General features: G+C 42.2%; 1 protein-coding gene across 1 annotated transcript in view; it reads right to left on the bottom strand.

Annotated features, from left to right (window-relative positions):
* The window catches only part of BAALC (BAALC binder of MAP3K1 and KLF4), a 68,193-nt gene extending 62,806 nt beyond the window's left edge, over window positions 1-5,387 (bottom strand). Inside the window, exon 1 of the mRNA XM_081266661.1 lies at window positions 5,073-5,387. Within this exon, the coding sequence (XP_081122787.1) occupies window positions 5,073-5,232 (160 nt within the window). The 5' untranslated portion in view covers window positions 5,233-5,387. The remainder of the gene's footprint in view (window positions 1-5,072) is intronic.
* Between the last annotated feature and the right edge of the window lie 7,766 nt (window positions 5,388-13,153).

The raw sequence follows: 13,153 nt of genomic DNA, 5'->3' as shown, positions 1-13,153 counted from the left end.
GTCCTCTGACACCTCCAACACTTCCCCTTCATGCTGTTCCAGTTCCATGCTGACCTGAAGTGTGTCCACTTTTGTGTCTGTGTCTCCTGCATTATTAACCTCTTAGGTAAGATATGTTTCTTGACTTTATCTTTGTGCCAAATGTCTATTGAAGGAACAGAAGAGCAAATGTATTTCATCTTTAGTCTGTCAACACAGGGGAAAAAATAAACATGGAATATTCTCTTTATAGCACTATAACATGAATCAACATCAGCAATTTTAAACACTGAAGGGAAACTAACAAGTTGAATTTTAACAGGAAAAAATTCAAAAATCCCAACTGGTGGTTACTGAAACCAATAGTTCTGATGTAAGATTCACAGGGGGAAAAAAAAACTAATTCAATATTTATTGAGTGCCACTTATATTCCAGTCACTGTCCCAGGTGCTGGGAATATAGCAGGGAAAATACAATGTCCCTAATGTCACAGAACTCCAATTGAATTAGAAAAAAAAAATCTAAGGGTTTTAAAAAAAAACCCAAGCTTAGTGTGAGTCATCAAGGTAATATGGCAACAACAAGAACAGAAAAACAATCCTAACCTGATTTTACCTGCAGGAGGAGAGAGTTTACTTCTGTGGCCACTTTAGAATGTTCCAAGTGCCCTCTGCTGTTGAGCTGACAGCCAGAGTTTGGAGTTACCCTAGGTCCCTTGTATCTGGAAAGACTTTGACAAACCTAGTGGTATGTGTATAGGAATAGGGTCAGGCCCACAAGAGACATGAGAAATGATTAAGGAACTGCATGTGTCTGGCCTAGAGGAGGTTAGAGGAGGTGGGAAGCATCTTCAAGGATTGAAAGGAGCTAATTATTCAAGACTTAATCATATAAATTCAGATTTCACCAGGTGGAAATCGCAGGGAAGATGCTCTGCAATGGCATGGGGAGACCCCCTGTCCTAGGGAAGAGATATAGATGGGATATCTCGGGGACAATGCAGAGAAAATTGTGTGGTCAGAGAGAGACTGGACCATCTAGAGGATGTACTAAACTTTTGAGTACCATTAACTGCCAACAGAGAATTTTATAACAAATCTCTATGAACAAGAAAGGCAGTAGTTAGGAGTGTGGGCTTTGGAATCAGAGTTGGATCCCAGTCCTGAGCTGGAAAAGTTACTCAACTCTAAACCTCAATCCCTTTTGTAAAAAGGAAGGTGGTAACAGTTCCTATCTTATCCTGGGTGTAAACATTAAATGATATGATTGACATAAACTGCCAAGTACACTGCCTGGCCCCTGATCAGTTGTCAATAAATGTTAGCTAATAGTAATTATTAAATGCTTGTCATATTATTTAACTTTTATTTAGGTAAATCATTTTGCTGTCTCTAATTCTTCAAACTTCCTTAAACTAAGGGAATTTTCATACGATTATAATTTGAAATGTTGTATTCTCTGGAGATATTAGAGAAAAGCCTAAGGGGAATATGTGAAAATTTTAAAAAGGGACTTGCAATTAAAGTGAGACAAAGCTAGGAAGTTACTAATGTATGGAATGGCTGAGCAAGGCTGGGTCACAGCAACCTCAGACTCCCCTTCTCCTTGGAGATTCCCATCTGACAACAGAAGTAAAACTCAGTCCAGCAAACTGATTTTATGAGGATTAAGTCATGTCAGACCCATTTAATTTCCTTCTTTGACGGAGAGCCTGATCTTGGTAATAGAGACATAATGGATATCAGACACTGGCTTCAGCTAAGTTTTAAATTCTAGCCTACATAATAGTCAAATCTAAAAATTTAATTCAGTTATGCTAGCTAGTGGAGACGATCTCCAAGAACAGGGACCAGGGGCTTAGGATCACTTTTTGAGTGAGGAGGAGAGACAAGACACTCCTTCCTTCATAGAAGTGAAAACATGCTCCCCTCCCCACAGTGAAGTACAGAATTAATTCAACAAGTTTTTACTGAACACTGTCATATGACACACCCTCAATCTGGATAAAGTATGAAAAATTAAAGTGGAATTTCAAAGCAGATATGCCTACTGGAGTTTTTCAGTAGACATGGCTATGGAGTTGGGGTGTGGAGACCTATGGAGTTTTGGGGCTGGGCCAGATGTTTCAGCAGAGTGTGATAAAGTTGGGCAGAGGCTTTTCTGTTTTAACAGGAGCTATGGGATCAGAAAGGTACTTGGAGGGACTGAGGTTAAACAGATTTAAGTGGGGAAGTTGAACAGCAAGCATTATAGTGAAGAGGGGGCATCTAGGAAGAGCTCATGGGAATTAAGGGCAGGTTTGGACAGAGCACCTGCTCATTCAGAAAATCTTCATGAGACACCAACCTGTGTCACACATTTGCTAAGCATAGAAGACACAAAGAAGAGTTAGGTCCATTCCCTACCTTCTATGATCCTGAGGTTAAGGTAGCCAGAAGAAAGGTGATTTCAATTTGACAATAAAGGAGAGAGTGACTGGGGCCCAGAAAGAAAGGGTTCTTGAGGACTAAGGGTACCAGAAGTTAAGTAAGAGCTTTGAAGTGGTTGAGGTAGTGTGCAGACTGGGACAGTTCACCAAGAGTCCATTTGCTTGGGTAGATTACTTCCAGAGACCTTCCCTAGCTCTAAAATCCACTGCAAAACCATTGTACTGGACTGGGTTGATTTTTTTTTTTTAACAATATGGACTCTCCTGAATCCAGTACTTCCATTTGTCCCCCCTCCAACAGAAATGGACTTCTAGGAATAGGAAAAACTGATCTTCTAGCTTCCTATGACCACCTAGTCACCAAGGTCCATTAGGTGTCCCCTAATGGGATTAAATTCATGGTTAAAGCACTGGTGGGACTAGGTGAAGCAGAAAGGGGGTGGGGAAGAATCCAAGCTAATTTCCCAGGGTGGCAGAAACCCAGGAGATTTGTAGTTCTCTCAGATGTCCCACTGACTGAAGATGACCAGTTTCCAGGCTGAAAAGCCACAGGAATCAAGCCACTCTTCCAGAGAACCCCAAGAATACCAGTGCACTCCAAGGGAAGCCTCGGCTCAACCTCTGTCTTCAGAAATGTTCCTCTGCTCCAAGGCTGATGGGAATTTCTAGGGAATTGAAATGTTGCTGCCCATCTAAGAGTCTGGCCAATTTTAGAGTACTGTCCTGGAGCGGCAGCTGAATCCATCCTAGGTATGATGCAGATCTTCGGGACCGTCTGCCTGGCAAGACTGTCCCATGTTTGGCAAAGTTCCATGAACAGCGTGCCTGTCCCAGTCCCCACCTGTTGCAAAGATCAGATCTCCTGATGGATGGGATCTGAGTTAGGATGGCAGAGAAATAAGTGAATAAATGTTAGGAAAGACTTGAGGAGCATATATGTACATATTTATCCAGTCCATAACAACTCTCCCATCCATTCTCTCCCTCCCTCCCTCCCTCTCGGCCCCCCTCTCTTTCTCACACCATACAAGGCCAGTCACCAAGGCAACCGTTCTCTGAAGCTGTACTTTGTTTTTTCATGCCAGATCTTTTCAGTCTTATTTCCTTGCTGTGCAGCCCTGGCCTTGAACTCTGCAGAGAAGTACCACTACTTCCTTGGGAAATACTTTTACATCCAAAGTGTACAAGTCCCTTTAGAGGCTCATGTCTTATCTTCATCTTGACACTGAATGTGACCGACACACCACCTGGGAACTTGATGAAAGCATTGGGCACACAAAATAATCATTATGATTGCTTCTCTGAGTCAGGAAATTTAGAGAGAAATCCAGTGTTCTGACAGCTTTCACAGACTGTTCTCAGTTAAAAAAAAAAAAAAAAAAAGTGGGGGTGGGGTGAGGTGTGAATTTTCTTATGTGGAAAAAGGAGCCAGGCCAGGCACATGCCCTTAGTCCCAACTACTAAATAAGCTGAGGCAAGAGATTCATTTCAGCCCAGGATCCAAGGCCAGCCTGGGCAACACAGCCAACCCCATATTGTTTAAACAAACAACCAGCATTGGTCCTAAAAGATGGAGAGTCCTATCCTCACAGCTAACATGGCAGCTCTTAATTTAAGAGGCATTGATTTAGCGATATTAGTCTCAAAAGTAGTTTACATTTTTTTCTTCCTCCCTAAAATACACATGCTTCAAATTAACCCTATTTTTAAATTTTAAATTTCATCATTCAAAAATGCCTATATAAAGCAGTCAGAAAACAAAACTTTTTAAATCCAAATATCAATCTGGCTTTTGACATCATCCATGTAATAAGCAGTGATTTTTTTTCTTTTTAGTGTCACCAACACATTTATGATCAAAGTTTAATACATAGCAACAGTTTTCATCTCTGTAGTTATTAGAGTTTGCTTGAAAAAAAAATCCTTTGTTGTGACTGGACTAGAAAGTTCTTTGCAAATCTTTCTATCAGATTTCTGGTGGCTGGAGAATGACCTAGGTAAGAGTATTCAATTTGTAGTCAAAAAAAATTATGCCCTGTCTTATATTCAGACGACAGGGGGTAGGGAAGGAAGTTCTGCACTGTTAAATAACTGCCTGAAAAGTAAGTTAAAGTAATAGGGTAGGCATGCATTTATTTGGCCCTGATTTTGGAAGCCCAACAGGAAGGATTAGGGAAGCAACAAGAAGACTCCACCCAGGCGATCCTACTCCCGTGTCTTGTCTATAAATCAAAGGAGAGGGGCCAGGTGGCCAGTGGATGAAACCACTGGGTACGCAGGTGGCCAGAGAGGAAGCTGGACCAGAGCTAGGCAAAGGCAAACCGGGTCGGGTGGGAGACGTGGTGTGGGCTGTGAGGTAGGTGTATGGACCAGATGGGTAAATCCTCCCACCCATCCCTCCCCGGTCGGTCGGCGCATGCACTGGCCAAGGCAAAGAAGCGTTGGGTCCGTGGGAAGCTCGGGGGATTAGCTCAGCCCTATGTAAGCGGCTCCTGTTGACCCGATCCCACACCCCAGCTTGAGTGGGGAGGTCCTGTCACTGTCCCCCTCTCCATCCCCCATCGGTTCATAAGGGTCCTTTGCTTCCCCTGCTGCCTGCACTCCTCCGGCTTCTCTCTGGATGGCCAGGGCCGCGGCCAGGCGTGGGTCTGCAGGCTCACTCACCCGCGTGCAGGCCGCCGGCCTCGGGGCCAGTGTCAGGGCCAGCGGCACTGGGCTGCGCGTCCGAGTCGGTGTAAGTGAGCCAGGTGGACTCTGTCTCCCGGGTCCAGCTCTCGTAGTAACGGGGCTCGATGGCATCAGCCCGGCTCCCGCCGCAGCCCATCCTCCCGCTGTGATCTTGTCGGGCGGCCACTCGGCTAGCTGCTGGCGCTGTGGCTCAGCCCGGGCGGCGCAGCCCCGGCCCGAGGGAAGGTGGCGGCAGCGACATCGCTTCGGAGCTCCTCAGCGCCTGCTGCGCCTCCTCTCTGGTTTGAGGCCCTCCCCCTCCCCACCTCCCCTTACCTCTTCCCTCCCAGTTCTCCCCCCACCCGGTCCCAAATCCCTTCTCTCTACCCCCTTCCTTAGTGCTCGGGAGCAGGCCTGGGTGTTCGAGCCAGCAGCGAGAGGAGGGTCCCGGGAGGGACACAACCCCGCCTGCCTGGATTATGGTTCCCAGGAGACTATCCATCCGTTCACGCATAATCCACCCACCCACGTACTTGTCCTTCCTTCCTTCCTCCCTTGCTCCCTCCCTTCTTTTCTAGAAAGGGGCTCACAAGCTTTCTGGCCACTTGTTCTAAAAGCAGTGGAGCTGGACACAAGGAAACTGGGGAGACAGTGTTGCCACCAAGAATTCAGGAGAAGAGTGAGTGCCCTATCTTGGCTGGTTTGGGGAATGGGACCTATGATTTCAGAGAATTGGGCCACACCCTGTCCATAATACCCCTTCCAGTTCTGCAACTTCATGATTCTCTGAAGTTTGTTCTCAAGAGGAAAAAAAAAAAGATCACCAGGACCATCCAGGACCCCTCCCTGGGTGATGTGGGAGTCATGGCAGGGTTCCCTCCCAGCCCAGGAGTGGCCTTGACTAGTTCCACAATTCCACCACCCAATATTCAGCCTTTCTTTCTCTGGTACACTCTAAAGTCCATATGGGTTCAGACCTAGAGCTCAGACTTGGATAAGCTTCTGAATTTATCTGTACAAAGAAACTAGAACAGGAGGTAAAAGAAGGAAACCATCCTAGAGGGATGGGAAAGGTGAAGAGTTTAGAAGAATAAATCCTCAATGACCAGTCTGTCCTAGAATAGAATACGGTGTTAAATATCATATTCACTTATTCAATGTATGTTTGCTAAATTCTTATGGTGAAACGTTGTAGTACATATAATTAGCCATATAATTATATATATTACTTATTGTATGTAGATTATAGCATATTCTATTTAACACAGCAAAGTATACATAACACAACATAAAGGTTTAGTATTCATTATATCCTACATAATGTGTAGAATGTACACCAAAGGACAATGTATGTAAAATTTAGCACGTAGAATCCAGTAGGTAGGCCAAGTCCAGAGCTTAACCAGGCACATAATAAATAGGCCCCCAATAGTCACTGGAGGAATAATGAAGTATCCTTTTGTAGTAATGAAATTCACTTTAATTATTGCAATTCAATCCTAAAAGCTTGGATTGGAGCTGTAAGAGGCCCTTGAGATGGGAACTAACAAGAATCTGGGGAGCACAGACTTATCGGATCAAGACCAGGGGTGGTGGTTCCTCATGCTGAGATCAGAGTCCATATGAGAGAAACCAGTCAGAATAAAGAGTGCCTCAGTTGGAAGATGCTCAGAGTTCCAGAAAATGAAAGAAAGCCCTGGAGCAAGGGCCTGGTGAGAAAAAGAATCCAAGTGAATGTGATGTGAGATTGAATAGGCCGGAGCCTGATACAGGGGTGGAAAGGACCTTAGAAAAAGATTTGAACTTTTTTCTTTAAAACAAACAAACAAAACCCCAGGAAATGTTGGAAGGCTTTAAGCCACACACTGCCAACATCAGATCTGCTTTAGGAAACCATCACTCTGGAGGCAAATGGAAAATGGGTGCACACAGAGCCCAGAGGGTATTCTGGAGGCTCCTAGAAAGAAAAAATGATGTTGGAGGATTCAAGCTTTTGAGTTAGTAGGATTGCCAATTACAGAGGAAGGAAATATCAGAGGTAAACATACTGACTTGGAGAGATCTGGAAATGGTAGGTGGACAGGAATATTGGTTTTGCTTTCTCTGTTCATTTACCCACAGTCTACTGAATTCCAAAATTTTTATATAGAAAATTCCAGAAACAACTCATAAAATTCAAACTGTGCACCATTCTGAGTAGCATGATGAAATTTCGTGCCATCCCACTCTGTCCTGCCTGGGACCTGAATCACCCCTTTATCCAGTGTATTCATGCTGAATATACTACCTACCTGCTATAGTTTGGTTCAAAATGATCCCCAAAGCCCCATGTGTTAAAGGCTTAGGACCATATTGACACTATTAGGAAGCAGCAGAAACCTTAAGAGATGGAATATAGTGGGAGATCTTCTGGTCATTGGAGGCATGCCCTTGAAGAAGGTACTGGGACACCAGTCTCTTCTTATTTTACTTCCCTGCCATAAGATGAATGGCTTGCTCTACCAAATACTCCTACCATGATGTGCCACCTTGCCACAGGATCAATGAATCATGGACTAAAACCTCTAAAACTGAGCAACCATAAAAGTTTTTTCCTTATAAATTATCTTAGTTATCTGTTACAGTAACAAGAACCTGGCTAATACACTGCCCATTTGTCACTTAGCACACATCTTGGTTATCAGATGGACTGTCTTATTATCAATATATGGTTATAATTGTTTTATTATTTTTGTTAATCTATGTACCTAATTTAAACGTGAAGCTTTATCATACACTAGGTTTTGTGTTTTTTTTCCTGGAGAAGAGGATTCATGGAAAGCCACATACCACCCGTCTACATTTCAGAAGTTATAAAGCAAATTAGCAAACTTAAGTAAAACACATTCTGTCTTTTTACCTTGACAGGTTTTCTTCAAAATGACCTGTATGGCCAGGTTTCAATTAAAATTCTCTGTTAAAATTTCGTCGTTGGAGTTCTGTACTGAATATGGCAGAGCAGGCAGAACTGACCCACCCACTATTCTTTCTACCACCAGTTTAGGCCTGCTCTCCAGGTCCTTCTGGACCCACAAGTGCCAGGTCCATCCATGCATCCCTTCCACAAATAGCTGCCCTTGCCTTGTTTTGAATGGAATCACTAACATTTCAGAACAGAGGAGATGGCTGTCAAATAGCTTAGGTTGAGATAAGTCACTCATTCCACACATACTTCCGAGTATCTGCCGTGTATATTTTAAGCTTCTTGAGGAAAAGGACATTGTCTCATTCATCTTGGGATCTTCAGGTGGAATTAATTCAATGTCTTCCTATAATCCGCATCCATCTAACATTTGCGCAATTGATGAATAACAAGAAGTAATACAGGGATGTGATTGAGTATAAGTTCTAGAATCCCTTAGACTTTAAGGTTTGACTCTGCCACTTAACAATTGGATGGCCTTGGGCAGATTATTTAACCTCTCTGTGCCTCAGTTTCTACATCTGTAAGTGGAAATAATTGTGTGCGTATGTGAAAAGGTCTTGGAATTTGTTTGACATGTTGCAAAAATTTGATAAATGGTAGTCATTTTTCTTTTTCTTCCTTTTTCCTTCATGATGTTACTGCTGACAACCTTCCTGCAAATAAAAGTTCTTATTACCAATCCTACATAATCATTGACAATATAACATTCTGTTTTTTTCCATAGAATTTCTTCTTGCAAGAATATAACACAATAGATTCAGAGATTTTTTAAAAAAAAATTATTTTACTTTTATTCTTTTGGTGCCAGGAATTGAACCCAGGAGTGCTTTACCACTGAGGTTCATCCCTAGCCTTTTTTGGTTTTTATTTGGAGACAGGGTCTCACTGTGTTGCTGAGGGTCTTACTAAATTGCTGAGACTGGCCTTGGATTTGAGATCCTTCTGCCTTGGCCTCCCCAGTTGTTGGCATTGTAGGTGTGCATCACTGTACCCAGGTATCTAGAGAATTTTTGAACTTGGCAGATGGTTGGTTGTTATTTGTTTACCAGCTAGGAAATTATAGCTCAGAGAATTTTCTGAAATTTCCCAAAGTCAGAGTATAGTGACCTCTGCAGAGCTGAAGTCACAGCTGTGCTTTTTAAAATTATAGTTCCCTAGTTGAGATTGAATTTTCTCCCAAATCCTAAGGAGTCACTTAATAAATGTTAATATATAAAAATGTAATAGATGTGAAAAAATATCTTAATTCATCTGTTCAGAGTCTTTAACTTGACTGACTTGAATTGGTCATCCTTTTCCATTAAGTGTAAAAGCAAAAACATAATCAAAAGGGGATTGAAAAGCCTTTGTCAAAACCCTCCAAAACAAGTAAATTATGTCTATAAAAACTATTGTTGAGTGGTGTTTGTTATGTGATGGGATTCTCCAAAGTGTATGTGGCTTTAAGACCCCCTATAGTGGGTGCCACCTCTGGCTTGTTTCTATGGAAACTAGAATGAAGCCTTAGGGCACAAAACCCTTCTACCTCCAAGGTCTCACTTCTGTGGCCTTGTATCAGTGGGCTCAGCCCAACCATTGTGAGAAAGGAGAACTTTGGTAAGGTAGACAGAAGTCTCAGCAGGAACCTAACCTGCCTTCAGAACAGTCATTTAAAAGGAATAATGATTGATTTGCTGCCTTACAGGCTTCAATATTTCCCAGAAAAGAAATAGTACAAACAAGGTACAATAGAAGCAATAATTCTGGGCCAGTGCCAAGTAGACTCCTGTATGTCCTTTCAGTCCTGAATGCCCAACCTCAGCTAGTGCCACCCCACTGCTCCAGTTTCAGGGAGCATGCCAGAATCGGAGCCCCAGCCCTCCCCCTAGAGGAGTGAAAGCAATTCCACTGAGCAGCATCCCAAGTTCCCTGATCTTGTCTGGTTGATACCTCTACATCAATCTATAAATTGTAATTTAGTTGTAAAGGAAGAGAAGCCAAAGTCAGCACCCCAAGCACAACAGTGATTCCACTCCCCATTTCTGGAGGAAAAAAGTCAGAAAGTGTCACTTGACAGGAGCCATTCATGCATCTCTTCCCTTTAAAGAATAACTGCATCTCCCAGGAAATGAATGGTACACCCAGAATTCAGGGGATGCAGAGAGATGAGGTAAATGTTTTGACCAACATGGTGGAACTGAGAAAGGAAAACTGAAATATTAAAATGGCAAGAGGATAAATCAATTTTTTAAAAAATTTGGTTTAGGAGGCTAGAAAAAAAATAGGGAATTTTGCAGAAAGAAATTGGATATGTTACCACAGAACATTTATATAGGAAATGAAATTTCAATGGGAAACTAAATACTGTATAGTTAATTCTTCCTCCACTTAGCAATTTTTAAACCAAATAATTCTCATAAGAAGAGTAGCCAGCTCCTTAAAATTAATGCTAGAGAGATTAGCAAGTTCTTTGCATGATTATGAAACTTTTCAGAATCTTTCAGTGGCTAACTTAATGTTCTGTAGCATTATCATACCCCAAATTAAAACTTTATCATGCTTTATCATACCTCAAATTAAAACATTGGACAAAACAGTTCCTGATGTTTTCACATTTCTGACTTTATTTTACTTTCTGGTATAGTGCTAGCTAATTGATATAATGTAATGAATAACCCATTTGTTCTCTCAAGACCTTTAGAGCCATCACTTTCTGTTTCATCTATGGGTCGAGTTCATAATAAATGCTTTCTCTTCTACTGGGACAAAGAAATTTTGAGTAACTTACTAAAGGGTACTATAAATGTAGGGAACAGAAAAATTAGAGTCTAGATTTCTTAGTTCATAAAAAGGGAGTCTCACTTCTCTTAGAGAAAGAGCAGACTATAAATTTCTCTCCATGCTTGGAGAAAGAGCATTTTTTATGGCTCCATGTATTTGGACAGCATTTTTGAAGAGCAGTGGTTTCAATACTACATATCAGCTCTCTGTGTACATGTCCATTAAGATTTTGACAGCATGTGTGTTTATCCATTCTTGCTGCTATAACAAAATATACTAGGCTGGCTAATTTGCAAACAAATTGATTTTTCATGGCTCTGAAGGTTGAGAAGTCTAAGAGCAAGGTGTCCACAGATTCAGTGTCTGGTGAGGGTTGCTTTCTGCTTCCAAGATGGCACCTTCTTGCCATGTCTTCATATGGTAGAAGAGACTGGAAGGGCTAGCTGACCATCTTTAATCTCTTTTATATAGGCTCTAATCCCATTCATGAGGATTGGACTTAATCCCTTGTGTTTTAATCACTTTCCCAAAGACTCCACCTCTCAATAGTATCACACTGGAGATTAAGTTTCAACATGAATTTAGGGGGGTGGGGAGGGAATCCACACTTTCAGAATATAACAATTCAGTTAGTAAATCTAAAGCTCAGTATGAGAATCAATAGGGCACTTGTAGGAATATAATCTGATGAAAAGAGAGTAACTGAAATAGAATACAAAAGATTTTGGATGTATATCTTAATGATAGAGCATTTGTTTGGCATATATGAGGCTCTGGGTTCAGTCCCTCGTACTACAAAAAATAATACAATTTTGGCTGATGCTTTTGCCGGAAGATTGCTATCTCACAATGCTAAAAGTACAGGAATACAGGCTTGGGTTTCTCAGGCAAAACTCGAGGTGTAGAACAGAATGTTCTTCTCACCTCTGACCGTGCCTGCATCTTGAAGGCAAACTGTTTCCTGGAGCTCTTGAAGGCTCTTAGAAATGTTCATGTAGCACAAAGTAGTCAAATAATTGAGCTTCTTGCTCTGAGCAAAAAACAAAAACAAAAACAAAAACAAAAACAAACCTTGCAGAACACTCATTCTGTCGCTTCTTGGGATAAGCCAGGCTGTTAGTTGTAGTTGTGCATGCAGTCAGACCACACCACGGCTGGGCTCAGGGAAGCAGTGATGATTTTTTTTCCCCAGTAAGGTTTTATAGAAGATTTATTACTACTTGACAAAATAGGAAATAATGTGTATAAATAATAATGCTATATGAGAATATAAAGACTTATTTGTGATGTGTGCATGTCTATGAGTATGTATAGCAGTGTGATCCCATGTAGATCAGCATCAAAGCTGGCAAAATGATTCTTGGTGTTAATAGATGAGTATGTAGTAAAATTGTAAACATATGTGTGAGAATGATGAACACCGTCTCAGTTCATTTGGGCTGCTATAACAAAAATACCATTGGCTGGGAAATTTCTCAAAGTTCTGGAGGCTGGAAAGTCCAAGATCAAGGTGCAGGCAGATCCAGTTTGGTGAGGACCCTCTCCTTGGTTTTCAGATGACCATCTTCTTGTTGTATGCTCATAGAGTGGGGAGGGAGCGCTGGTCTTTTCATCCCCTTAACAAGCACTAATCCTATTCATGAGGGGTCCACCCTCATGCTCTAGTTACCTCCCAAAGCCCTCATCTCCAAATACCCTCTTTTTAGGGATTTTGACAGCAACATATGAGATTGAGAGGAACACGGACAATCAGTCCATAGGAAGCACTGGATTCATCATGGGACGGAGATGCCATTTCCGTTGTGGCTATTGTGATGGATGCTTAGGACAGATAAGATACAGAGTAGGAGAGGAGTGAGAGGCTGGGAAGTTGGGCCACCTCTCCATCCTGTCCTCATAACATAAATGTAGAAATGAGGTTCAGTGTGCTTTTTTGCTGGTCTTCAGTCACCAGAAGAGTAATTTGCCTTATCCTAAGTGACAAACATGACTTCCTGATTAAAGTAAGTAGGGACATGGGGAAAATGAGCAGGGCAGACAACCAGGTCTTTTAATTACCCAAGTGAAAACAGGGCCTCCAGGGAGAGCCCAGTGCAGCAGCTGATGGGAAAGAAGCAGAGGTAGCTCGTGGGGGATCTTGAGATGAGTGGTGTCCACGGGCATGAAGCTCCTGGGACACTGCCTGGCAGGGTGGGTTGAGCTGACTGCCTGAATTGGGGGATAATTGAATCAAGCATCAGAATTGTTTTTGTTCCCACCTCTGCAAACAAATCTGTGTTCAGAAATCCATGGTACCTGCTTCAGTGACTAATAGCTAATAGTTATGCAGTCCTAATGAGTCCCATGACTTGTC

The sequence above is a fragment of the Spermophilus citellus genome (genome assembly GCF_964194105.1).
Source record: "Spermophilus citellus genome assembly, chromosome: 14".
NCBI classification, from domain to species: domain Eukaryota; kingdom Metazoa; phylum Chordata; class Mammalia; order Rodentia; family Sciuridae; genus Spermophilus; species Spermophilus citellus.
Note: the sequence above shows the minus strand (reverse complement) of the source record. Positions and strands in the feature narration are given on the sequence as shown.